General features: G+C 46.1%; 1 protein-coding gene across 1 annotated transcript in view; it reads right to left on the minus strand.

Moving 5' to 3' along the window:
- Positions 1–26,187, minus strand: part of TRAPPC9 (trafficking protein particle complex subunit 9) — a 2,294,541-nt gene that overhangs the window by 2,159,465 nt on the left and 108,889 nt on the right. Inside the window, exons 6-7 of the mRNA XM_069220801.1 lie at positions 25,311–25,432; positions 10,260–10,385 (exon numbers count right to left, since the gene is read on the minus strand). Of these exons, the coding sequence (XP_069076902.1) occupies positions 10,260–10,385; positions 25,311–25,432 (248 nt within the window). The remainder of the gene's footprint in view (positions 1–10,259; positions 10,386–25,310; positions 25,433–26,187) is intronic.

The following is a 26,187-nucleotide window of genomic DNA, read 5'->3' on the forward strand; positions in this document are numbered from 1 at the left end:
TTGCCTGCATAAATGGGGTGGGCCACAGGCCAGGCCCTGAGAGGTGCCTGCAGTCAGTCCACCTCTACAAATGGCCAAACACTGTGTGTGGAGCGGGGTTAGATGCCAGTGGGAGGGTTGGCCAAAGGCTATGTAGTGTGCAGGGTTGGGTGCCTACAGCGGGCTGGCTGCAGGGTCTGGCCACAGGCTAAGCCCTGCAGCCAACCACCACACACAGCCAAAGGCCATGTGCACTGTGGGTTGGATTAGAATAAGGTAATTAAATATTACTTAACATAAACAAAAAACTGAAATTCACTGAAAAAAAACAAAGGTTACAGGGACATTATAGTTGGGACATACAATTTTAAAACCTTAGAAATTCACTAAAAATCCAAAGGTTAGAGGGACCTTATAGTAAGGTTCAGATTTTACACTTACAAAAACATAGAAATTCTATAGTTATACTCATCTCCAAAAACTATAACTCGTGCCCTCGCTACTTACCCCACATATTACATCAGTAATGACTTCTTCTATGACATCATTTATAATATAACTGCAACATTTGCATTATAATTATTGATGAGAAAGCTGTGCATGGCGGGGGCACAAGGTATAGTTATTTTAGGGCACGAGTTAGGGTCTCTTGAGAGAAATATAACTGATTAATTTCTATGGTTTTGTGTGATTAAAATCTATTACGTCCCTCTAACCTTTGCTTTTTAGTATATATATATATATATATATATATATATATATATATATATATATATATAAATATATATTTTTTTTTATCCTTTCACAAATATATCCTTTCACAAATGCCACCAATATTGCCGAGAAATTTTGGGATGGGTGCTTCCTTCCTGCAAGTGACATGCACGTGACATGCACGTGAAATATAGCAACCAAACAGGCGCTTCAGAGCCAAAAAGGAGCACTCTCCGGATTCCCAACCACATTCATTACACCCAGCATGACACGTTTCAGCAGATTGCCTTTCTCAAATGCTGGTAAAGAAATAGACATTTACTCACAGGTGCTTTAAATAGTTTTCCTTCATTGTTATTTCATGATACTCCTAAAAATGGACTAAAAATATATATATATATATATATCCGTATACAAAACCGCATTTTGATCTTTTACTTTAAGAGCATCGTCCCATCCCCCTTATTCCATTTTATTCTGTTGTAACTTGGACGACTCTCATTTGACAAACTAAAGTATGTTGAAAATGTTCGGTTCTGGAGCGCCACCCAGTGGGCATTTCCTTGTTGACACTACACATGCTTCTCTAGCAGCTACGAATGATTCAGCTAGGAATGGAGGGAACACTGAATCATGGAACTGCGGTAAGGATATTCAGAGAAGCTGTCATTTTCCTTCAGCTTGCTGCTCACTGTTGTCATTAAGCCTTACTAACCTTTTGGTTTGGCTTGTTCCATCTCTCATGACACGAACAAATGTCCTCATGGCCCTGTCCTCATACTGCTATCATCTGCCAAGTTTTCGGACCGCTTGTGTGCGACTTTCTCATGTTTTCAGTGTGGGTGGGAGCAGCTTTTCATTCTGTGACACTATCACTAGCAGAATCTATGGTTTGACAACCGTGCTATATCTGCGCGGAATTATTACCTCGGTGTTACTGAATAGGAATAATTTATTTTTTTCTTCAAATTTACGAATAAACGTTCTGTCTCCATTTACAATGTGTAACATTTAGAATTGTATGGGTTTAAAAACACAGGAAAAAGCATCACGATCAATTGAATATCATGGTTAAGGAGATCAGTGTTTAACTTTCTGCTTGAGCTCCGTTACACGTTTGACACCTGGACTGAGTCACATATCAGAATGATCGCCCCGAACGCTCAGTTCAAGCACTACGTGGACTTGATCAGGAGATGAAGCCCATTGCTTTTTGATGTGGCCTTCACATCACTAACATGGACACTACAAAAAGGCAAAGACAAAAGTAATATGAGCCAGGAAATAAAGCTCCCAGATGGTGCTACCGCACAAGAAGGTTTCTGACTTTACAATTTTGCTCATGATGTGTCGGTGGGAGACCAGGCTGACTATCAGGGTAAGTACACCAAACCAACTCGCTCGCCAGAGGCTTTTAACAAGGATTAGGACACAACTTGTCCTACCTTCAGGGCACCAACACAGTGCGGCCCTTTACTTAGGGTACTGGACAAGTATCTGTGCTGTGCTGGGAATCCTCCTGTCCGGAGGGTCTGGGTGTTACTGGTGTGTGGCCCCCTTTTCCTATAAGGTCCATGCATGCAAAGTGTCGAGGATTAGGTGTGCTCAACTATGCAAGTCTCGCATGCTACACATTTAGACCCTATATTCTCCTAAGAACCTATAGGCTGTTTAGTTGGCTGCAAGTGTCAAATGTATACAAAATAAAAACACTTGCTATGACCACTTACAACACTTCACCTGCGATTGGAATATTGTTAACAAATGGACAGAGAAGGAGCAATCAGCCCAAACTTTAAAAGTGCGCATGGAAGGACAGATGGCATTTCCGCAGTGTTATGAAGTGCCTAGCTACAGAGTGTCAGCCTTGTGCACTGTATTTTTGGTAATCAGGGTAAAGATGATACATTAAACTGAAACAGATGTTTCAACAACCATTGTACTCGATACATCACAAATTAAAGTTACCTCTGGTACCGGAGTTACGTTCCTTGGCGGATTTTTGCAAGCTGAAGCTGCCCTAGGGTACGCATGGCAATCCTGAAATTAGGTCAGATTCCTAGTTCGGACTTTTTATGTATTGTTGTAAAGCCTTGTTTCTGATGTCACCAGACAGTAACTCACTGGAGGCGAGGAATGCGGTGTAGACATAACTGAAGTATCTTCCCCAGTCCACTCAGGGACACCAGCTTTCTGGTGTTTGTGTTTTCCTGCTCATTTCTATAATTGTACCTGCGCTTCATGACTTCCGCCTCGTCTTGATCTCAGCAGCGTCAACCGTCTGACCGCCGGGCTGCTCGCTCTCTGCTGGTCGTGGGTGTGCCATCGGTGGCCATCCCAGCAGGGCCGGACTGGGAACTTAAAACATCCCTGGCAAAAACTAGAAATTCAGCCTCCACGTGCAGACGTGCTAATGCGCACTAGAACCAGAGCAACTCTTTCAAGTTGTGCCGGGATCGCGTTACGTTCACCACCACTCCGGGAGGCCGAAACTGGCCTCCAAGTCTCAAAACAGACCTTCTGGGGGTCCAGCCTCCCTGGGGATTGCCCGCTTGTCTGACTGACCAGTCTGGCCACGCCTCCCAGAGTTCCACTGCTTTCTCATTCTTATCTTCTCATTTTGCTGACAGCAGCGGGCTCAAACTCTCGCTGGAAGTTGGGAGACATGTAAGTACGACACACTGCAGTTGGTTTGTAGCTGCTAGTGGTGACACGTACCTGTGAAAATCGATGATGCTGGAGGCAGCCAGGTGCTCTCATCACTGAGTCTGCCATCGGTCCTCAAAGGTCTGAACTTCCTTAGGGCGTATGAACCACTAAACGCACTCAATGCCATGGGTAGGATATAGTTACAAATAAACAGGGTAACCCAATATCACCCACATAACTGGATAATCTAAGCTATAAAGTACACAATGTACATGGACGGATCATTTGCATACAAATATTTCAGCAATATTCAACAATATTAATGCCATAATTAACCATAGATCAAATTACATAAATGAATAAATCTTCAAACAGCGTGTAATTCGCTTCTGAAAAAATAAAGAATTTTTATAGATTCACTATAATATATTCATCAATATAGCAAAGCAAAATAGAGAATTCTTAGTGTTTTTATACAAAGACACTGGTGACCCCTCTAGTCCCACATCGCTTACATCCAAGGAACAGAAGGTGCGCACCGACCCTCCTGACTCTCCAACCACAGACGTTTTGAGTCCTGTATGCAGTCTTTCAAACAATCAGAAATTGCTCCTAATGGATTCCAGCAGCTCATGCGATGAATTGCGTCATGGAGAGTATAAGGTTGACATTTCGGTCTCCCAAGGCTCAAACTGCCCATGCGACCATCCTCAGGACAATGTGTCAAAATGGATTAAATCACATTAGAGGCAGGCTCTGCTGGTCCTCTGCAATCAGAGATAAGAGCAAGAGTGATTTTTTATAATCTACACCTATGAAAAATGCAGAAGGACACTTAGGAAACTTGATAAGACCGCTGGATTCTGTCAGACTGTTTGAACCATTTGTTACTGAGGAAGAAGGACTGCAACACGGGCCAAATTCAGCCAGGCATAGGAGAGGGTGTCCAAAGAAAGGGGCTGTTACCAACCAGCAAGATTTCTATGTTATTTGTATTGTCAGTCATTGGTGCCCATTCATTCCTTGATTTTTAGCAGACAATGTTGAAATGGAAAAATCCTGCTAAAAGATTAGAAAGGTGAACAGACTCTGCTTGTCATTGGCATAAGAGTAGAATTCAAGGTGGGGGTCATGGCAGAGTTAGCCGACCGAATAGAGTTTTGGTGGATCAACTCCTGCAAGCCAGAATCTAGCCTGCTGAGTCCTCGAGTCCAGACACAGCATAAGCCTCAATTGGGACCACTTAACAGACATTCTGCAGAACCAACAGGCCAGAGTGTGGAGTCAGGAAGGGGCGACCTGTGACTGTTGTGCAATTTATGTTACCTGGGACCCCATCCTACATGGATCACGATTCAAGCTTGTGAATCTATGAGAAACCTATGTTGGAAAATACTAACAATTTACAACCATAAACCAGGGAAAACCATGATTTCCTGCAACCCTCTTCTTTTGCTCATCAGTATTTTACTCAGCTCTTGCAAATATATATATTTTGTTACATCACACCCAAGCCAACGCGTTTTGTACATGATTGTCATGATCATGGTTGGTGGTAATGAACGTAAAAAAAGCAAAACTATTGATACCAGGGAGCAACATATACATTCATTTTCATGTTTATAGATATTATCACAAGCCAATTCTCTTTGGCCTTTAAACCCCCAGTGACTGGGCCTCATATTCCCCAATAGTCCTCTGAGTGAGGTATTGAGTCACAAGCATTGCTCACTGATAAAATGAAATTTTGCGTCACTTCCACGAATATCCATATTTTTGCACCTTCTCAGTGAGGGGCATCCCACTTAGTAGTCCTCCAATTATTTTGGCTGTTTCTGTGTCGATGTTTATCATGCCAGGGCATGGAATCCTGTATTATATTACCATCAGAAGGTAGGATCACATCTTGGTACTCTAATTTCTCACACATACAGTATAGATGTGTGTGACGTTCTTCATCATTGTTGAGCCATTAGGGCTTTTGGTTCTGAGTCTTATAGTCAATTTTGATTCCTTCTGTCTCAATACATGTATTTGATCTCCCCTCCTCCGAGATTTGGGCAAAGTTTCAATACCATAATATGAGAAGATTTTCCAAGTGGACCGCCATGGGCGTGTCATTTTCTGGTTGGGTTGTGATGTAACAATAAACAGCCTTTTAAAGTGCTCTGGAGTGCTACTCTACATTTGCTGAAAATTATTATATATCTAAAAAAAAACTTCTGGTTTAGAGTAATACATAAATTATGCAAAACAGAAAAGAGAACTCTGGTTAGTTCCCAAGTTTCGGTGGAGAACAGCTGCAGTAAGGAGCACCCTGCAACACCAGCAACACTCTAAATTTGCTCACCTCAAATTTCTTTATCTAGCAAAGTTTTTAAGCATAGGATTGGCAAAGTGCCATCCACGCCGAGCTAGAAAGCGACAAAGTCTTTTGCCATTTATATAGCAAAATCATCAAGCATAGGATTGGCCCAGTGCCTTCCTTGCCGAGCTGCAAAATTACAAAAACCTTTCACCACTCAAGGCACTGTATTACAGCTTTGGACTGGTAAGTCAACCTGGAATGACATTTCACCCATACAAAACCATAGAGATTCAGCAGTTATAGTTATACTTATGTTAAGAAACTATAACTCATTGCCCAAAGTTACTTTGTGGCACAAGTTATAGGCTCTTCAGATAAGTATAACTAGAAGTATAGCTGAAAAAATACTGGCCAAAACCCTAGCAATGCGACTAGCGCCTCCGACGCCGGGCCTGGTGCACCCGGATCAAAACGGGTTTGTACCGGCGAGCGATACGTCACACAACATCAGGCGTTGTTCTGTGTCATGCACTATGCGAGGCGGGACTGGCCACGAGCGGGATGTCTTGTCCTCGACCTGGAGAAGGCATTTGATTCCTTGGAGTGGCCTTACCTTTTCGGGGTCTTGCAGCGGTTCGGCATTGGGCCCCTCTTTATTCGTATGGTTAAGCTACTATACACTAATCCTTAGGTCCGGGTCAAGCTGGGGGGCATTATATCAGAGTCAGTCAATGTGTGCAGAGGTACAAGGCAGGGTTGCCCCCTTTCCCCATTGCTGTTTTCCCTCGCCGTGGAGCCGTTGGCGGCGGTTCTGCGTGACAGGGGTTCCGGTTGGGGTATTGCCCTGGGCGATGGCCTGCACGTTACATCATTATATGCCGATGACCTTTTGTTGTATTTTAGGGATATTTCGCAAATTGCCTCAGGGGTTGGGACCCTGCTGCAGCAGTTTGCCTTGTTGTCTGGCCTCAAGGTTAATTGGTCTAAATCATGCCTCTTCCCTGTTGACCCCGCACTTTCGAACCCAGGGCTTTGTCTCTCCGGGAGTCCTGTTCCTTGGCAACCCCACTCATTCAGATACTTAGGCATCCGTATTTACCACCATGAGGGAGACCTAATTGATGGGAACCTTAAGAGAGCGGTGTCCTCTATCAAATCCCAGATGGCCTTCTGGCAGACGCTGCCGCTGTCGTGGCGGGTAGGATAGCGCTGCTACAAATGATAGTCTTACCGCGCCTATTATATTACTTTTCTAACCTCCCGCACTATATCCCTCCCAGTTTCTTCAGGAGTCTGGAATCCACGTTGAGGGAATTTATTTGGAATGGGGGACGTTGCAGAGTTGCGCTGAGAAAATTGTATCTGCCACTGGAGAGGGGCGGCCTGTCAGTCCCAAATCTGGAGCACTACTACTTGGCCTCCCAACTCCAGTGGGTGTCCAAATGGCTGGCGGGCCTTCACCTTACAGACACGGCGACCACGGAGGGCCCTTGGTCCCTCATGCAAGTGTTGCATCTATTTCACCCACTCACACGTGCGGTGTTGCCGGGACATATATTCCTTAAGGTGGCCTATAGCTGTTATCGCAGGTCCCTGCGCCTTACCGGGAGGATAGTCTAATTTGCCCCAGCCTTGGCGTTGCTGGGTACTCCCCGAGGTCCCAGGGTTACGTCAGGTCCCGAACTGCGTGCGTGGCATGCAGCAGAGCTGTATACGCTGGGCGACCTCTATGATGATGGTAGGCTGATCTCATTCCCCGAACTGGTTCAGGAGTCGTGCCTACCTGCAGGACAGTTTCTGCTATATAATTCACTGTTGAGGTCTTTAGCATCTAAGTGGGGCGACCTGTCAACTGCTCCTCCCACGCATCTGTTAGTACAGTACATACAGGTGATGGGGTAGGGACGACACCCGATTAGATGGTTCACTGACGTGTTGCGCATGCACACAACCCTAGAGTGCGACACACTGCGTGGGGCGTGGGACATGGATGTGACTGCCTCACTCACAGACGCACAATGGAACTTTGCTCTCTCTAGCCACGTGAATGTACCCCACAACTTCAGATTTCGCTTGATCCAATTCTATATCATTCATAGGGCATACCTCACTCCACCCCGAGTGAACAGATATTTTGCTCGTCGCGATGCAGCTTGCCCCCACTGTTCCTACATTGATGCAGACATGATCCACATGCTATGGTCCTGTCCACCCGGCACCAAAGATATAGGCAAGATAAAAAATACACTTTCTGGCGGTCGCTAGTAGGTAGTTATAGTTAGGGCCATATTTCCTCAGAAAAAAGTTTTTTTGACTTGCATATATCTTTGGCACAGTTTGACGAATCGCCACAAAAGTTTCCAAAGAAAGTGTGCTGGTGATTCTTGTTGCACATGGGAAGTTTCTGGGTGATCCATCAAGTAGGGGCCAAGAAAAAGGGAAGAGGGAGTCAAAAAACATGCATTTCCCATGTTAATTCCTGTAGGAGTTTTGAACATGACTACAGCCCGAACCGCTGGACGGAATTGCACCAAATTTGGCAGAAAGGTAGGTTTCGGGACGCAGATTGCGCTTTTGCATATTTGTTGCGAATCCATTCAGTTTTTGAGATATTAAAAGAGAAATACATTAGTAAATCTAGGGCTGCAGATCTGTCACAATGTTTTTGCGATTATCGTGGCGAATTCACAAATGGACATGCCAACAGGAATGCTGTGACTGGCTGGCTGCAACCCAACCACAAAGTTGCGGCCGCCATTTTAGGTAACGGAACCCGGTCCCCGCGGCTGAAAAATAAAATGAAAAGTGGTATAAGGGGTCAGGGTGGCGGTACCCTGACCTCAGGGCTGTGATATAGGGGTTTTGTGGGTGAAATGATGTCCTTAAAAGTATTTTTTTTTCACCATGTGCAATTTTCATGAATATGCTGCGACGCTCAGCCCCCCCGTGTAACATTGCGATGAATTTGCGAATATTGATGAAAAAATGTTTAAAAAAAAACATTCAGACTTATTCATACACTAATTCATTCACTCACAGTAGCACTCAGACATTCATGCAGCAACTGACAGACACTCACACACCCAGTAACAAACCCACACACTGACGCACCCACTCACACACACACCCAGACACTTACGCACCTACTCATAGACCCATTCAAACACTGACGCACCCACTCACAGACCCACTCACAGACCCACTCAGACCATCACACATCCACTCACAGAACCACTCAGAATGTTACACACCCACTCTCACAACCAGAGGCACCATCTCACACATATTCTCACACCCAGAGAGACAGACCCTTTGGGCGTGCATGGTGGGGGTCGGGTGGTTATAGGGTTAGTGGTGCAGGGTTGAGTGGTTATAGGGGATTGGCCAAAGGCCGTGCGCGGTGGTGGTTGGATTAATTTATAGTAATTAAAATTACTTCACATTTTTTAAAAAACATAGAAATTCACTGAAAAAAACAAAGGTTACAGGGACTTTATAGTTAGGAAATAGAATTTAAAAAAACATAGAAATTCATTTAAATAACCAAAGTTTACAGGGACGTTGTAGTTAGGTTCTGAATTTACTCGCACAAAAGCATCGAAATTCAGCAGTTAAAGTGAGTTATTTCAAGTAACTGTAACACGCGCCCTAAGGTAACTATAATTCACATCCTTGCCATGCACTGCTAATTACCCTAATTATTACAGCAATCAAACAACTTTTATAACCTCATTCATAATGTCAATGTAACATTTGCAGTAAAATGATTTAGAATAAAGCTGTGCATGGCGGGGGCGCGAGCTATAGTTACTTGAAATAAGTGTAACTGCTAAATTTCTAAGGTTTTGTATGAGTAAATTCAGATCCTGTAACCTTAGATTTTTTAAGTGAATATATAAATATATATCACTTTAACAATATAGTGATTCGTTTTTTTTCCATAACATTGGAAAAGATGTCTAAAATAAACATTAAGCGTTGTAGTATCCAATTAAAATGGCTTTTGCACATCTGCTTACTACCAATACACTAAAGAAATGCTACTGGCCTGCAAAAATGTTGCAAAAGTGCTATGTGTGCCTGAGTGTGCAGCCACCACACTTTCCTTGTTTTTATCTCACCTGTGAATGAGTCCCATCGATACCCAGTAAGCGCACCAAAGACAATGAATAACTGGACTTTTGAAACCGCAGGTTTTTTTTGTTTTTTTTAACCTCGAAGAGGTGAGGTGCTTAAAAATAATGGCAAAAGTTTCTTTGATTTCTTACATAAATATACATATACTATATCAAGGTGTATAGGTGCTAAAGAAAATTCACTCGAAAAACATTCTTTCCGCATAATTTCTGTTCTGTTTCAAGCTCTGTAAATTCAAAGTTGTGAAGGTGAAACATCAGTCTGGAGAGGGTCTAGTTGCCATTAGTTTTGTGATTGCATTCAGTATCCAGGGATGGGATCCCTACTGAGCAGAATTGAGACACTGTGGGGATACTACACTAAGACACAAGAGGGCCTGAGGAATAACCATACTGAAGAGACAAAAGCGTGAACCAAGACAGTCATTCATCTGCCACTGCTTGAGAAAGGACATTATATGCCACCTACTCACCTGTCGGAGGTTGATGTAAACTGCGTTCTGAAGGAACTCTGAAGCCTCCATACTTCTCTTCTGTATTGCTAGAACCCTCACTGCTTTAACACAAGCTTCTAGCTCAATCACTCCAGCATTTTTGTACTGTTGAATAAAAAAAAATACAATGTTACAGTTCTTGGAAGGCCCAAATCGAATAATTCATAGCTGAAGAAGTAACATGTCTGATAATAGAAAATAAAGATGAGAAATGTTGACATCAATGTCCACTTTTCCGTAATTCAACAAGTCATGGTGTAGCTTGATGAGCATTTGGTGGTTATCACTAGATGTCTTGGACAGATCAAACAGAAATAAATGGAACATGTTAAATTGACAACTCTGGCCATCATGCCTTCTTGAGAGGTCCAGCACCACATTATTCTCATCATCTGCAGCGGGTGGCATTGTTCTAAATGTGAAGGTCTCGTCAAAAGCCAAACATTTAATACTGACATGGTTGCATTTTTGAACAACATTTACAAGTGTCAGATATTGTTGGATGAAGCAACATATTTCCTCAGCTAATGAGGTTCAGAAAGTCGTTCTTTTTTTTGTGGGGGGGGGAATTTACTTAACAATATGCAGTTATCACCCAAGAACTGACCACTGGCGGCCTTACTCACAATAATTGTATTAAAGAAGGAGCTGGCCAATGGCTACGCGTAATACAGAGTGGCCCTGTTCACTTGGTTATTAGCTGTCAGGTGAAGGACTGAACTTATAGTCTCATAGAGGTAGTTCTTTTGCAATCACAATGATTGTGAATCACAAAAAATAGGCTTTGCAACCACATAATTGCTCTCATTATGTCGCGGTTTTATTATGTACAAACCCATTTTATGACCTGGAAAAGTCTTCCTGACTCGTAGAAGGTTACCTTGAGGCCTGTTATGAATCGCAAATAGAAGGGACCATGAAAGGGACATCCCACTCCTCTATGGGAGATGCAATGCATCAATTCTTTGAGAGCACATTTAGGATCATAAATCAATAATCAAATACCATTACTTCAAAGGGGATGGCTATCTGATTTGCAAAAGGTAAACTGCTTGGACAGATTCCCCTTTCAGAGATTGTGTACGGAAGCCATTTGGGGGAGCAGGCAGTACCAGCGACGGCTCCTCCACTATGGCTGAGGAGCGCCGCCCTCCGCCAGCAGCAACCAGTGCAAATCCTTTACCAACGAAAGGATAATAAACTAATTTTAAAGGGGCGGGCATTGGGGATGACTGGGATGAGGGAAGTGCACTGTGCACTCCCCTTAGTGCGCATTTGTGTTTGGCCAGCCGTCTCAAGTCGGTCAAACAAACATGCGGGCTGTGCTCTCTCCAGCCCGGCACTGTGTTGATGGGCTGGAGAAAGCCTGCGCAGGCTCCCAGGCTGCCTGGGAGCGTCCTGCCTGGGAGCTCCCAGCCAATCCCAACACTGATCTGAGCCTGTGCTGCCTGCTGAGGAGATGGAGGATCAGCGGTGCGACGCAGAATGCAGGTAAGGTTTTTTTTTATTTTTATTATTAATATCCCCCCCCACTGCGCCGACCCTTGTAACCCCCGCGAGCTGCGACTGGGCAGTACTCCAGCGAACCACCACATGCTTCTCTGTAAATTCCCAAAAGTAGTCCATTTATTGAGTAAAAGAAGCACTAATCCGTTCAATGACTCCTGGTTGCTTCAAAAGAAAATGCTGCTGTTTGGAAAAGTAAATACAGAGATGATGTTCTGATGTCTCTTACAGGCTACCATCCATGCATGCATGCATGCATGCATTCGGAGCATTCACAGGTGGTCACACAACCTGTGACCTGCCTATTGATATTCGTTTAGCAGGACGTTTTGAGACGCCTCCCGGAATGTACAATTTGTGAAGCAACCTATTAGTATATGAGTCACATTGTAAATTGCATTCCAAATTGCAAACCAGTTGGTGTGCAAGTTGCACAGCGTGGTTTGTGAATGGATATTTGTACATCAGACAATATATGTACTTAAACTTGATCCATTAGCTGTCAGCGAAATCTGAGGATTGCAACTATTTAAATCTCAGAATTATGAGATTTCCATCTTGCAAGTTTCATAAACCGCACAGGTTTACCATTGCTGAAGTGCACGCCAAGTAACCACCTGCAGGTTGATGCACCACAGCGATCTCCAATACAACAAGTAACCCAGAGGTCTATGTGTTCCATGAGCAGCAGAGCACTGTAAACAATTCCCCAGTGGTGAAGCTTGAGCAGTTTCCCTTCGGTTCCCAGCACCTGGCCAGTTTCACAGATGGTTTACCTTGCAGGGTTCACTTCCTAGAAAGAGCTAATAAGGTTAGACCTCCTGCTGTGCGTTTGTGAGGTGTGACAACAATGCAAAATAGCAACCAAAGGTGAATGGGCACGATGCCAAAATATGTCATTTCATATGTTTTTTTTCTTAAAGACTTTGCGGGAAGCTGTTTCCATAAACACAACTAAAACTTTCAGCTACCTTTCGCTGTTCATATCTTATGCATTATATTCTCATTGGTCCTGGGTACCTATCAGTGCCTCAACAAAGTTCAGCTCTGAACGAATAAAACGTGTGATAAGTTGCTTAATCTCTTTCTAGGGTAGCCTGCATTGTATTTTACTAGTGCAAAAGGTGCATGCTTTTCATGGAATGATGAATGTTTAAGTCATGCTCTTGATCGATGTGGGAAGTAATGTATTAATCTGCATGTTTTAAGACACAGCCCGAGCTCAGGCATTTGCGAAGGTAAAACAGAGAGTCTCAGGTGCATTGGTGTGTTTGGTTTGTGATGCTTACTGCCAGGAAAGGGTTCTCCCAATACTTTAGGGGTACCAATGGGTAGGTTTTTAAACAGCTTCAAAAAGGAAAAGACTACCCTAAAAATAAAATGGATGCTGCATGTCTTATACCCGGAAAGTTATAATGTCTGTATTCTTTATTGGTACATGAAGAGTATGAACATTTGTACTAAAATACTGCAAGAGGAAAACTGAGCTTCACAGCTAAGATACATGCTCCTGTATCCAGCGAGGCTGGAGGTCATTTTCCAGGGAAAGCACAATTTTTTGACCGCTGTGAGAAACGAGGGCTCTGCTATTCAGACTCAGGGCCTGTGCTCTGATTACAAGTACATGCAAAGTAACAAACAAGATTTTTACCTTTGGTAATGTTTTATATGGCAGAGACATATTCTAGTTGCAGTTTCCTTACCTTAGAATTTCTCTCCAGGCGTCAGACTGGATCCGGAGATTTTTCTTCGAGCAACACCCTTATGTGTCATTAGGTGGTGTTGGTCAACTCCGCGGGCGTCATTGGCGTAGTGGTCACCGTGATGACGTCAGGAGTCGTATATAGACCGTGATGTCAGTTTCTTTTCACAACTTGCCAGGCGACAGCGCAGAGACATGAAGAACACTGAAAATGGTCCGCCAGAGCCAAGGCCCTGAATGGGGAATCTCTGTCCCTAGAAATCATTTTGCAAGCAGGGAGGATGGGTGGGTCATTAAGGAATCTGCAACTACAATATGTCTCTACCAGATAAATCATAACCGAAGTTAAGTAACTTGTTCATCTGATAGAGACTTCTAGTTGCAGATTCCTTACCTTAGAATAGATACCCAAGCAATGCCATCCTCAGTGGTGGGATGCGAACCAAGATCATACTAGAAAGTCCTGCAGGAACGAACGACCAAAGAAGCCGTCCCTGCAGACCTGACTGTCCAGGCAGTAATGTTTAATAAACGTGTGCAGGGATGCCCACATTGCTGCCTGGCAGATATCCAGGACAGGAACTCTGCGTGCAAACGATGTGATAGCAGCAGTTGCTCTGGTGGAATGAGCGTGCAAGCCCTCAAGGTGTTGCTTCTTTGCCAATTTTGATGCAAAGTAGTACCCATCGTGAGATGGTACGCTTTTGCACCACCTTCCCTTTCTTCGCACCAACATATCCAACAAAGATTTGATCGTCCACTCAGAAATCTTTAATACGATTGAGGTAGATTGCCAACGCTCTTTTTGGATCCAGGCGGTGGATCCTCATCTTCATGAGAAGGAAGTGGAAGTGCGTAAAAGTAGGCAAAGTGATGGGCTGGCCTACCTGAAAAGGTGTAAATACTTTGGGAAGGAATGAGGCAAAATTGGGGGCTTTGAAGAAAGACCCTGAAGCTCACTCACTCTGCGAGCAGAGGTGATGGCAACAAGAGAAACAGTTTTGAAAGGAAGGAGCCATAAGGGACAATTGTATAATGGCTCAAAAGGAGCACAGATCAAGTAAGGACAAGATTGAGGTCCCACAGAGGCATGATAAACGCAGTGGGAGGAAACAAATGGGTGAGACCTATAAGGAATCTACCAACAATAGGAGACTTAAAAAGGGAAGGTTGATCAGGCAATATAAGAAAGGCTGAGATAGCCAATAAGTAACCTTTAAGGGTGCCCAAAGCAGAGCCTTGCTGGGCCAAAGAAAGAATGAACAAAAGAACCTCAGATAGAGGAGCAGAAGGGGGATCAACAGACTTGATGGTACACCATGCCACAAATCTATGCCCACGACAGGCGTGTACCGTTTTGGTTGAGGGACACTTGGCTGCCAACATAACATCACAGACTTCGTGTGTAAGGTCAAAAGACGCCAACTGCCGCCGCTCAATCTCCATGCATGAAGACGAAGATTGAACAGGTTCTGGTGGAGAACCGTCCCCTGCTGCTGCGACAGAAGATCCGCCTGAAGGGGCAATCTGAGTGGAGGATCGGTGGCCATGCTCAGTAGTTCTGGATACCATACTTTCCATGCCCAGTCGGGAGTCACCAAGATTTTTTGAGCCAGGTCATTTTTGATTTTCTTCAGAACTCTGGGCAGACGTGGTATAGGTGGGAAAGGAGTAAAGGAGGCCAGAGTTCCACTCAAGACGAAAAGCGTCACCGAATGAGTGCCGCCTTGGAAACTTCAACGCGCAAAACAGCTGACGTTGCGCATTCCCTACGGAGGCGAACAGACCTAACCAAGGTTCTCCCCACTGCTGAAAGAGACCATGTGCCACCTCCGGATGGAGACATCATTTGTGATCAGCTATGCATCGACGGCTGAGTTACTTTGTTCTGGCATTCAGAGAACCCGCCAGATGTTGAACCACCAGGGAAATGCCTTGATGTGCCAACCATCTCAAGAGGAGAAGAGCTTCCTGTCAGAGTCCAGGACACCACTCCTCCCTGTTTGTTGCAGTACCACATGGCGGTAGTGGTGTCTCTGAACACCTGCACCAGTTTTCCTTTGAGAGAGGGAAAGAATGCTTTCCATGAATGCCTGATCGCCCGGAGCTCCAGAAGACTGATGTGGAGTCCAGACTCCACCGGAGACAAGAGACCTCTGATCTCCACTTCTCCCATGTGGCCACCCCATCCCAGGAGTGACCAGTTTGTCACTACTGACAGATCTGGTAGCCGTTGACCCAATCCTGATTCAAAAGCCACCACTGCAGGTCTTTCGCAGTCCCCTCTGAGATCTGGATCATGCCGGAGAGCTTACTCTGATGCTGCACCCACTGGAACTTCAGGTTCCACTACAGAGCCCGCATATGCCATCTGGCATGTGTCACTAGCAGGAGGCTGGAGGCCATGAGGCCCAGCAGCCTCTGAGTCATTCTCACCGAAACCCAGGATAGAGGCTGAAAGATCGGAATCATAGCCTGAATATCCTGGTCTCACTTTTGCGGAGGATAGGCCTGAAATTGCAGTGTCCAGAACAGCTCTGATGAAAGGGAGCATCTGAGAGGAAATCAGGTGTGACTTCGGCACGTTGATAGTGAATCCCTGCGTTTGCAGGAGGTTTGCCGTAGTCTGAAGGTGGGAGACAACTTTCTGGGGCGTGCCCGCCTTCAACAGCTAGTCGTCGAGGTAGGAGAAGACTGAAACCGCCAACCTGAGCAGATAAGCTGCAACCACGACATAACTTTCGTGAACACCCGAGGGGTGCTGGTAAGGCCAAAAGGAAGCACAGTAAATTGAACTTGCTCATGACCTACCACGAAATGTAGGTAACGTCTGTGGGCAGGCAAGACAGGGATATGGAAATAAGAGTCCTGCAAGTCCAACGCTACCATCCAGTCTCCTGGGTCCAAGGCAGACAGGGCATGAGCCAGGGTGAGCATTTTGAACTTCTCCTTTTTGAGGAAGAGATTGAGGGCCTGAAGGTCTAGGATAGGACATAAGCCCTTGTCCTTTTTGGGCACCAGAAAGTAGCATGAATAACAACCACAACCTACTTCTGGCACAGGGACCCTCTCTATGGCTCCCTTGACCGAAAGAGCTACGACTTCCTCGCGGAGAAGTGTCCGAAGATCCTCCGGAAGTCAGCCGTAGGATGGAGGCATGGCCGGAGGGGAAATCTCGAAGGGGAGGGAGAATCCCCTTCGGACGGTCTGCAAAACCCACCTGTCCATAGTGAAGGATTCCCAGTGGGGCAGGTGATGGCGGATCCTGGCGCCAAATGGTCTGGAGTGGGGAGATGGTCTAGGAACGCTTGGATGGAGTCTTACAGGATGCAGCAGGGGTGGGGGTGGACTAGGCAGACCTCTGGTTCCCTGTCCCACGAGCCCGTGGGATACTGTGTCCCCGGCCAGACAGCAGCTGAACAGCATGGATGGCACGGTGGCTGGAAAAAGGGAACGCGACAAGGGGCGAAGGGTGGACTGTTGAGGACTAGGGGCAGTTGAAAGGCTGAGGGACCAAACAGTAACCCGGGAGTCCTTGAACCTCTCAAACGCTGAGTCTGTCTTGTCTCCGAAGAGATGGGTGCCATCAAAAGGCATGTCCATAAGGGGCTTTTGGAAATCCCCTGAGAAACCACATGTCCTCAACCAGGCGTGGTGCCTCAAGGCCACCGTCGACCCAACCGATCTACCCAGAGAGTCCGTTGTGTCCAGCCCACATCGAATAGTGACATTCGGCGCGTCTCTCCCATCAGCAACTGCGTGGGAGATGATAGTCCGGGCCTCTTCCGGTACCTGTGGCAAGACATGCGCGACCGTATCCCACAAGGAGTGAGTATAATGGCCCAAAAGGCATGCAGTGTTCACTGACCTCAACGCCAGACTGGGGGAATAAAACATCTTCTTCCCAAGTTGGTCCAGTTTCTTTGATTCCTGATCCAGGGGTGCGGAAGGGAATGCACTGGATCACGAGGATGCCTGGATAACAAGGCTCTCAGGCGTGGGGTAATGGGACAGGAATTTAGGGTCGTTCGGGGAAGGCCGATAACGGCAAGTCATCATCCGCTTCACAGAAGCCCCTGTGCTGGGTCTGGACCAAGTACCCAGAAGGACACCAGTGAAGGCTTGATTGAAAGGAAGGAGAGGCTCAGATGTGGAAGCCCCTGGTTGAAGCACCTCCGTCAGGAGATTAGACCTGACTTCAACAGTAGGCAGCTTGAGTCCAAGGACCTCAGCCGCACTACTGACCACTATTGAATAAGTGGCTCCCTCTGCCATAGCCACGGTAGGAGGAGAAAGCATGCCAGCGTCTGGAGAAGTATCCAGACCACTGGCCTCGCCCAATTCCTGTGCCCAGTCCATATTTGGGTCTTCCTGGTATCCATAAGGGTCCAGGGACCACTCCAATCCTTCCTCGTATTCATACCTATAAGAATCTGATTCCAGCCTGGGGTGAAGAGACCCTATTGAAGAAGAGGGTGGGGTTGGCTGACGCCGCTCTGACACTGAGTTGTCGGGGATTATGATCAGGTTGATCAAGGTCACAATAGATGTTGGAAGCGTCTACGGTTGAACCGGCTCAGGGGAAGGTCTTGAAAGTACGATCGGCGTCGGTACGGATCCAGTAGCAGATCCGGAGGGGACCTCAGTGGCTGGGACGGAGCTGCCGGCGCGGAACACGAAGGGCCCCCAGCCGAACCCCCAGGGCCCAAAGGTGCTGAAGAGGGGTCGGACTGCCCAAAAATTAGATGCATGGCCTCATAGAATTCTTTCAATTGGGCAGGGGTCGCTCCAGCTCCCGGAAAGTTGGGGAAGAGCGGAGCGGACCTAGAAGTAGGCTCCGAAGACAGAGGCCTAGAGTGTCGACGCTCCTCCCGCGTCGCATCAGCCGTGCAATGGGTTGAAGTCGAAGGATGCGTAGCCTTCTTCTTCTTATCTGAGTGACCCGAGGTGGAGGTCGACGAGTGGTGGTGACTCCGCAAGCAGTCTCAAGACCTTCCTCTCGAACAAAACCGGTAAAGATGCGGAGTCGAGCGCCGGGCCGTCCATAAGCTTGAGGGAGCGCTACCTCAAGGCCTTCAGGTGCATGGCTCGGCACTCGGAGCACGACTTCGGGTCGTGGTCTTACTCCAAGCACCACAAACAGACCTGGTGCGGATCAGTCACCGACATCATGTGGTGACATGCCTCGCAAGGACTGAAACCAGTCTTCGTGGACATCTTCGACGAACCAAAAACGTCACCAAAAAAACTCCACAAAAGTGTCGAAGTCGGTCAAAAATTGACCTAGGGTAGCTCTCTCCGAATTAGCGTGTGGCGGGAAAAGAAAAGATCAGATCATAATTATAATTGGCAAGACAATCTACCTGTAAGTTCCTAGTCAATGGCAGGGCATGTGTGTTTAGGGGCCAGAAAGATGTAATGCACTTAAGTGTGCACTGCTGTGGTGCATGCTGTCAACTTAAAAACCAGCCCTGCCTTGCAGGCTGCTTTTAAATTAAATTTTTATGCAAATTAGGCTCTGGAATGTGGTACTTTCAAAGTCTCAAACTACCTTGTTTTTACATATAAGTGACCCCTAAAGTCTCCCCAAAGTGCCCCAGGTGTAGGATGCCTTGCAACTATAAGCAGGGACATTATAAAAGTTGTTTTATATGCCCTGGTGAGGGGAAAACTGCAAATTTCGTTTTTCCCCATTGTAGTACATTAGCTTCATAGGCTAACATGAGAATACTTGAGTAAAGTATAACTATTGCTAGAAAACAGCTAAACTGTCCTTATTGGACTCAAATGATAGCTAGAATAAATCCAACAACTTGCCATTGTAAGATTTGTTATAACTATTACAGAAAGGAAGTTATAGAACTTTCTTTTCTGTAAGCCAATATCCAGCTTTCCAGCAGCTCTTCTCTGATTGGCCAACCTCTGCCAGGCTGAGCCAAGCTGCCTTAATGAGGCATGAAGTGGCCTGCAAAGAGACGAAAAAGGACATCTGGTGGGCGGGGATCTGCAAGCTGCAGAGCAAAAAGGCAGGAAGGGGGCTTGGTAGCCAAACTAGTCTTCAATGAGGAAATGACAGCTAGTACAGTACCCAGGCTCAACCCCACATCCTGCCACCCCAGCCAGATGGCGGACCAAGATTAGATGAGCAGGTGGTCTGGAAAGGGAGTGTTAAGGAAATTAGGCCACACCAGTAAGATGGCTTAGCCAGGCCCTAACCCCAAGGAGAGACTTCTCCATCTTCGATTTTGGAAGAATAATGCTTCATGGGATTGAGTTTTGCCACACTTCGCAGGAACTAGTTACCTCAGAGGGTGGCACCCTGCACTCCATTGGTCAGGGGTGCCCCCCTGCTTGCCAGCCTAGGAACACCGAATAAATATGGGAGAGTTGCCCAGCAACTCAGAACACTGCTCGCACTACAAGAAGAAGGACTGCCCTGCTGGAACCCTTGTCTGCACCCCAAAGAACTGCACTGTGCATGACTGCACCTGCTGCACACTGAGTAACTACAGCTCTAAGGACTTTGTCTGGCTTCCAGAAGTGAAGGCATGGACTCACTGAAAGTAACAGGTTAAAAGAGCTTCACCTGCAACAACCATACCAAGAAGAACCCAGCTGACCTCATTCAACTGAACTTTTGTGGATTCCCAGGTGCATTCTGGGAAACGTAGTCCCAACATCTCAAGGAGCATCTCTGAGATTCTAGACCCTTGGATTGGTTTTGTGAACCACTGGAGACCCAAAGGAGGACTTCTGGAAGGAGATCCAGATGTTTGGAGAACATTGGAGAAATAATGAATAAAATCACCATTATGTGACCGACCCGTCGATGAAAGTCAAGCGGCCGACAATGAACCACGACCCTGCCTGAATTTCAGGTTCATCCTGCTGAAGTTCTGGAGCTTTTCCAAGTCGACGAGACTTCCAGGAGTTGGCTGGGAGGTCGCGCTGAGCCAAGCTGACGTCACCGCATCAGATCCCGGCCTGATAAGGAGCCTCGCCCAACAGCGAGAGAAAAAGCTCCAGAAACACAACTAAGTCCAAAGGTCAAATTTTGACTGAGGACTCCGGCTCAGTGTATCCGAGTTGGGTTCCATCACAGTTTGCCTGAAATTGTGACTTGGTCCTGGTTAAGCGTGACCAGATGTCCCCAGTTGGCGCTACTGGTTTTTAGGCACTAGAAAGCAAATTTTTTATTTATTCTTTAAAAATTCACATTTCCCGTTCTCTACATTGGATTTTTGTCATTTTGGTGTCATTTTACTTATAAAAATCTTTCCTATTTTTTATAAATTGGTGATGGATTTTTATTGTGTGTTGTGTCCTACTTATGTAATGTATTGGTGTTTTTAAGTGTGTTACACACCTGTCTCCAAAGTTAAGCCTACCTGCTTGTTGCCAGCTACCAAGGGTTGAGCAAGTGATTAATATACTGAGTCCTTGACTGGACCTTATATTGTAATCTCATTACAAGTGGTGAGTACCTACCAACTCCTACTAATAAATAATTTTCCAACAACCGCCCTGAGGAGGTGTGGGAGTGGCTGGAACTCAGGGATGAAGCAGCAGCACCGGCCTTAGGTGGCAGTCAGAGACAGATGTGGGGGATGAGGCCCTGCGGATCTGGGGTTCCCCCACAAACACCCCACAAAAAAAGTGGGTCCGGACGCACTCCCTCCGGACCTGCGAAAGGTGACAATCAGTGACGACAGAACCATGCAGCTTAACCTCACGGACACACAAGATATAGAACAATGCACTGCCTCACCATCACACATTGATGAAACTAAGACTGAGGCCCTGAGTCTCACACTGGACTTCGTACCAGATAACATGGTTGCTCCAGAGGTGGGGACTGTCAGTGCATGTGCGAATGGGGAAGGCAACAGACGTATGCCTGACAGAGGTTAGAATCTCACTGGCTACACAGGAGAATTAGACATGGCAACAGTATTTTAAAGGGATTATTTAGACATGACGCACATGCCAGAAATCACAAGAGGTAATGGGGGGTGACTATAGATTACTAACCTGGAATGTTAGGGGTCTGGGGACGTATACTAAGAGATATAGGGTACTCTTCTTCCTGAAACGACTTAACATCAATATACCATGCTTACAAGAAACACACCTGGATGATACAGGGCGAAGAAATGGCAGGGACAGGTTTACCTCCTATTCAAAATATACTAGGCATACGCTGATATCGGTGGCGCCAGGAGCTCCATTCCGTCTTACATACTCCGAGTCGGACAAGACCTAAACTTATTAAACACTTATGCACCAAACAAGTATGACCCCACTTTCATCTATACTATGCACAACTTAATAAAGCAAAATGTTGCTTCACCCCGGTCTTAAACCCCAATCTGAACAGAGCGCCTCCCAGAATAGGTGTAAAGACCATAAGGGCTGCAGCACTTCAGGGGTCAATTCAAAACTGGGGCTTAGAAGAAGTCTGGCGATTGTCCGTTGCCACCCAAAGAGTATATTCTTGTCATTCTAGGACGCCCAACACCTACAGCGGATTGGATAGAGTACTGTTAGCAGGGTTCCCGCAAATAGAAGACATAAAGAAAACACACCTAGCTCGCCTTTTGTCAGATCACTCCCCAAGTCATGGCGGGGTACAGAATGAGAGATCCTGGAGGATGCCAATAGACATCCTCGAAGACCCGGTGGGATAAGAGGCCCTATCTCAGTCATTAACAGGATATATGGGGACTAACTGGGGCTCCATAGCCCACAGGTCTACAGAATGAGAGGCCCTTAAGGTTGCGCTGAGAGGCACCTGCATGGGGCTGACGTGTGGTGTGCGTGGACAGTTGCAGGCGGAATTGGGCAGGGAGGTGGCTGTGCTGGCTCCGGAGCAGGCAGGGGCCCCAGCCCATCCCATGTAACATGGCAGAAGTGAGCGATGCATAGCAGAAATCTAAGACCGATTAGACAAGTACACAAAAAAACAATATAAACAGAGGCTACACCAAGAAGGAAACAAATCAGGAAGGCTCTTAGCTTGGACAATGCGCAGGGAGAACTCACCACCTCTCACGGCATACTTCACGACATCAGAGGGCATTCTCGGTGATGATAACACAGGGTATCCTGGAGGTCTCCCTGGAGGCATGTGATATGGAGATAATGCACCACCCAGAGAGATATGCATGCTCCTTAAGCCGGGAAGGGATGGAGCAGACTCCGCAGCGTATAGGCCTCTCACAATGATCAACTCACATGAGAAAATTCTCTGTTAAATGCTCGCTATCCGACTGACAGCCCACATGACACTGCTGGTAAATGAAGACCAGTGTGGATTCCTTCCGGGCCAGAACACCGGAATGAACCTCAGATGTTTAGCTCATGTCGTCTATGAGGTTGAGCACCGTGACAAAGAAATGGCTTTAGTCACCATTGACCTGGAAAAGGCTTTCAATACAGTGAACTGGGATACCTACTAGAGGTGCACAGAGTCCCTGGCTTTGGCCCTCAGTTCCGTGGAGGGATCCGGCTGCTGTACACTGAACCCAGCACAAGAGTACACGTGGGTGGCAGTCAATTGGATGCATGGGTCCTGGGCTGCAGGACGCGGTTGTTTCCTCTGTTTGCACTTGCAATATAGCCCCTGGCTATATAGGCTCACTGGGAGTTGCGGGACTGGGGCATATGCTTGATAGATGTCTGTCACACTGCATCGCTTTACACAGACGATGCCATGTTCTACTTCACCTCCCCTCCAGATAGTGCTTAGGATACTGCTGCAGCTGTTGGATGGTTTAGTGACTTCCCTGGCCTTCGACTCAACCGCGCCAAGTCGCTGTTGTTTCCACTCACCTCACTGGTGGGAACCCAATTGGACCACCTTCCAAATATCGGCCTGCGATGGGAGCGGACATAATTCCGATACTTGGGGGTTAGGGTGGCACACTCTAGAACACAGCACTTTCCCCCCAACATAGACAGGGCCCTGGAAGCATTAAAGAGGTCGGTGACCGCTTGGAACGCGCTGCCTCTGTCTCTGATGGGCAGACTGGCCATCACTAAGATGGTGCTCCTACTGCAATGTATATATGTCCTGCAGAACTCACTATGCCCTCTTCTGATAAAGGTGTTCAGACAGCTGAGCTCAATGCCCATCTCTATGCTATGAGAAAGCAGCTGAAACAGGGTGGCCTTGGCAACACTGACCAAGGGATGACTGGAGGTCCCACGACTCGACCTATACTATTATGCTGCATACCTACAACACGCAGCCCGACGGTTTGATGTAAGAGACAATTGGGAGAAGTGTTAACTAGCCTGATGGGTGGATGCAGAACATCTGCCAGAATTACTTATGGAGTGGGCGGGTGTCTCAAAGGAAATCCCTTACGTAGTCCAACATGCAGCAAAAATCTGGCATTGTTTCGCACAGACAGTGCTGAAGCGGGTCCCATTCCATAAAGAACTTCTGGAATGAATGTGGAAGCACGTTAGACAAATGATGGACAATATATCCTTCAAAGCTTGGCGGGAGGGTGTGCTCTGCGTGAAGACTTATACCCCAGAGAGACCTTCTTGACCTTTGCGGAGGCATGTCAAGAATTTGACTTTGGACCAGGGCACTTCTTACATCACACTGGATGGGCCAAAATAGCTAAGGTGACCTGACCCACTTACCCTGTTGCACCCCAATCTTCCCATACCCTGAGGACCCTACTGTCTAGTGGCACAGGCAGACATCTCATAACATTGTTATATAGGGCCAATCAGACTGACACACCGCATTCCACGCCAAGGGCACGTGAGGGCTTGGGAGACGGATTTGGACTGTCCCCTGGATGAAGGGGGCCGGTTGCAGGTTAGAGACCTTACTTGATTGGTCTCCTGAAATGCCCGCTTCAAACTAGCACACTACAACTTCCTACACAGGACCTTTTTCACCCCTAAAGACCTTCACCGCATATCCCCGGCCTGCCCAGACAGTTGCCAACGCTGCAGGCCGACTTCCTGCATCTGGTGTGCCAATAGCGGGCAGTACAGAAATTCTGGTCCCAGGTGGGCACAGACATCAAGAGGACCATGCACCTACTAGGTAACATCAAGAGGCCAAGGGGTAAAACAATATGGCATATAACTTTTCACATTTGGCATTAGTGTTGGCCAGACGCAGGATTGCCATCAATGAGATGCACAAAAGGGCAGCCGAGATAAAAAATTGGTACAGAGATATACAAGAGTAGGCGCTGGTAGAGGTGAGTCACATTAAACTCTGTCGGAGGGACGAAGGGTGTATCTTTCAGTTTGGAATGACATCACTGAAACGCTCCTAGACCCAGAAGTAGTGGACAGCTCAGATGACCAGATGGGTGGCAGCACAAATTCGGAAGGGGGAGGGAAACATGCACAATGGAATGGGTAACATTAAATTGTCAACATGGGGTATTAAGTTGTGCCTAGAATGGTTTCTGTACAATCTTCTATGTGATGGATGAATAGAGATCTGCCTTCATGGTCTGAAGTCAATACGCTATGTACTTTGCTTTCCTAGGACTGTGTTTTTAAAAACTGAAAAGTAAAGGTTTAAAAAAACATACTACATGAGAGGAACAGAGGAATGGTTCATTTTGGGCAAGATGGCATGGGGGCAGCAAGAATTATAGAAAAAGACATTTGAAAAGTGTCAAAGACCAGCAAAAGTAGAAACTAAATAAAGCACTTGTGTGCTCTAATCTCTTGACAAAATGTCAAGTAAGTTAAGTATTGTATTCAATGCACCATACCATGCAAGCATGAGAAAACAAAACAGGATTTGCCTTATAATTTGCCACTCCTGTTGGCCTTACCTTGCCATAGTAGGAGATTGCCTCTTTGTACTTATCAATTATATCTTCAGGGCTCAGGCAGTTCTTTGCACGGCCTATTTCGGTGCTAGTGTCTGCATTTATTCCGTTAGACGTCAGAGCACCTAAGAAAGGAAAAAAACATTTTAAAAATTCCACTTGTCGCCCAACTGAATTATATTTTATAACCCATGCAGATAATATTCTGCACAGCTGTGACACACATTCTGAAAATCTTTTAAGAAACAGGAAGCCCATTCTCAGTGAGGTCCACCTATTAAGGTAAAAGACTGAATGTAGCTTTTAACCTGCTAATCCTGAGATTCTGTTGTTGATGTGTCCATTAGGGTTAGCATTCAAACAGGGGCTCAGAATAATGAGGCAGAAATCCATCACTTTTTTATTACTCCATACTGGTTGAGGCAGACTGCCATGGTGATGAGAATTCTCACTAAGCACTACAGACCATTGAATAGCGTCACTTTCATCTTTTGCAAACCATATTTAGTACCCACCATTTCAGTAATTGAGGCTCAATCCTGTGATTAGCACTAGAGTACGCAAAGGGTATTCAAATGTTATCATGCTAGCATGTCACTCAAAGTCAGTGGAAGGTTATTTGAACTAATCGTAGCCGGCTCGCAGACTAGGGAATTGGTATCCAGACATTAGCATAATCGTAAAATTCACAAGATATTTCTCAAAACACAAGATTTTAGAAGCTGTTTTTCACTACAGCTGATGGACTTTTATAATTGGGACTTAGAATTCTGAATGATGAATATAATAATTGAGCAGAGATGAAGTTTGACACCAGGAAAGGCCCAGAGCTCTCAGTGACTGGGCCCAGTGATGTGAATATCATGGGTTTATGGCCCAG

This window comes from Pleurodeles waltl, chromosome 2_2 (genome assembly GCF_031143425.1).
Source record: "Pleurodeles waltl isolate 20211129_DDA chromosome 2_2, aPleWal1.hap1.20221129, whole genome shotgun sequence".
NCBI lineage: Eukaryota > Metazoa > Chordata > Amphibia > Caudata > Salamandridae > Pleurodeles > Pleurodeles waltl.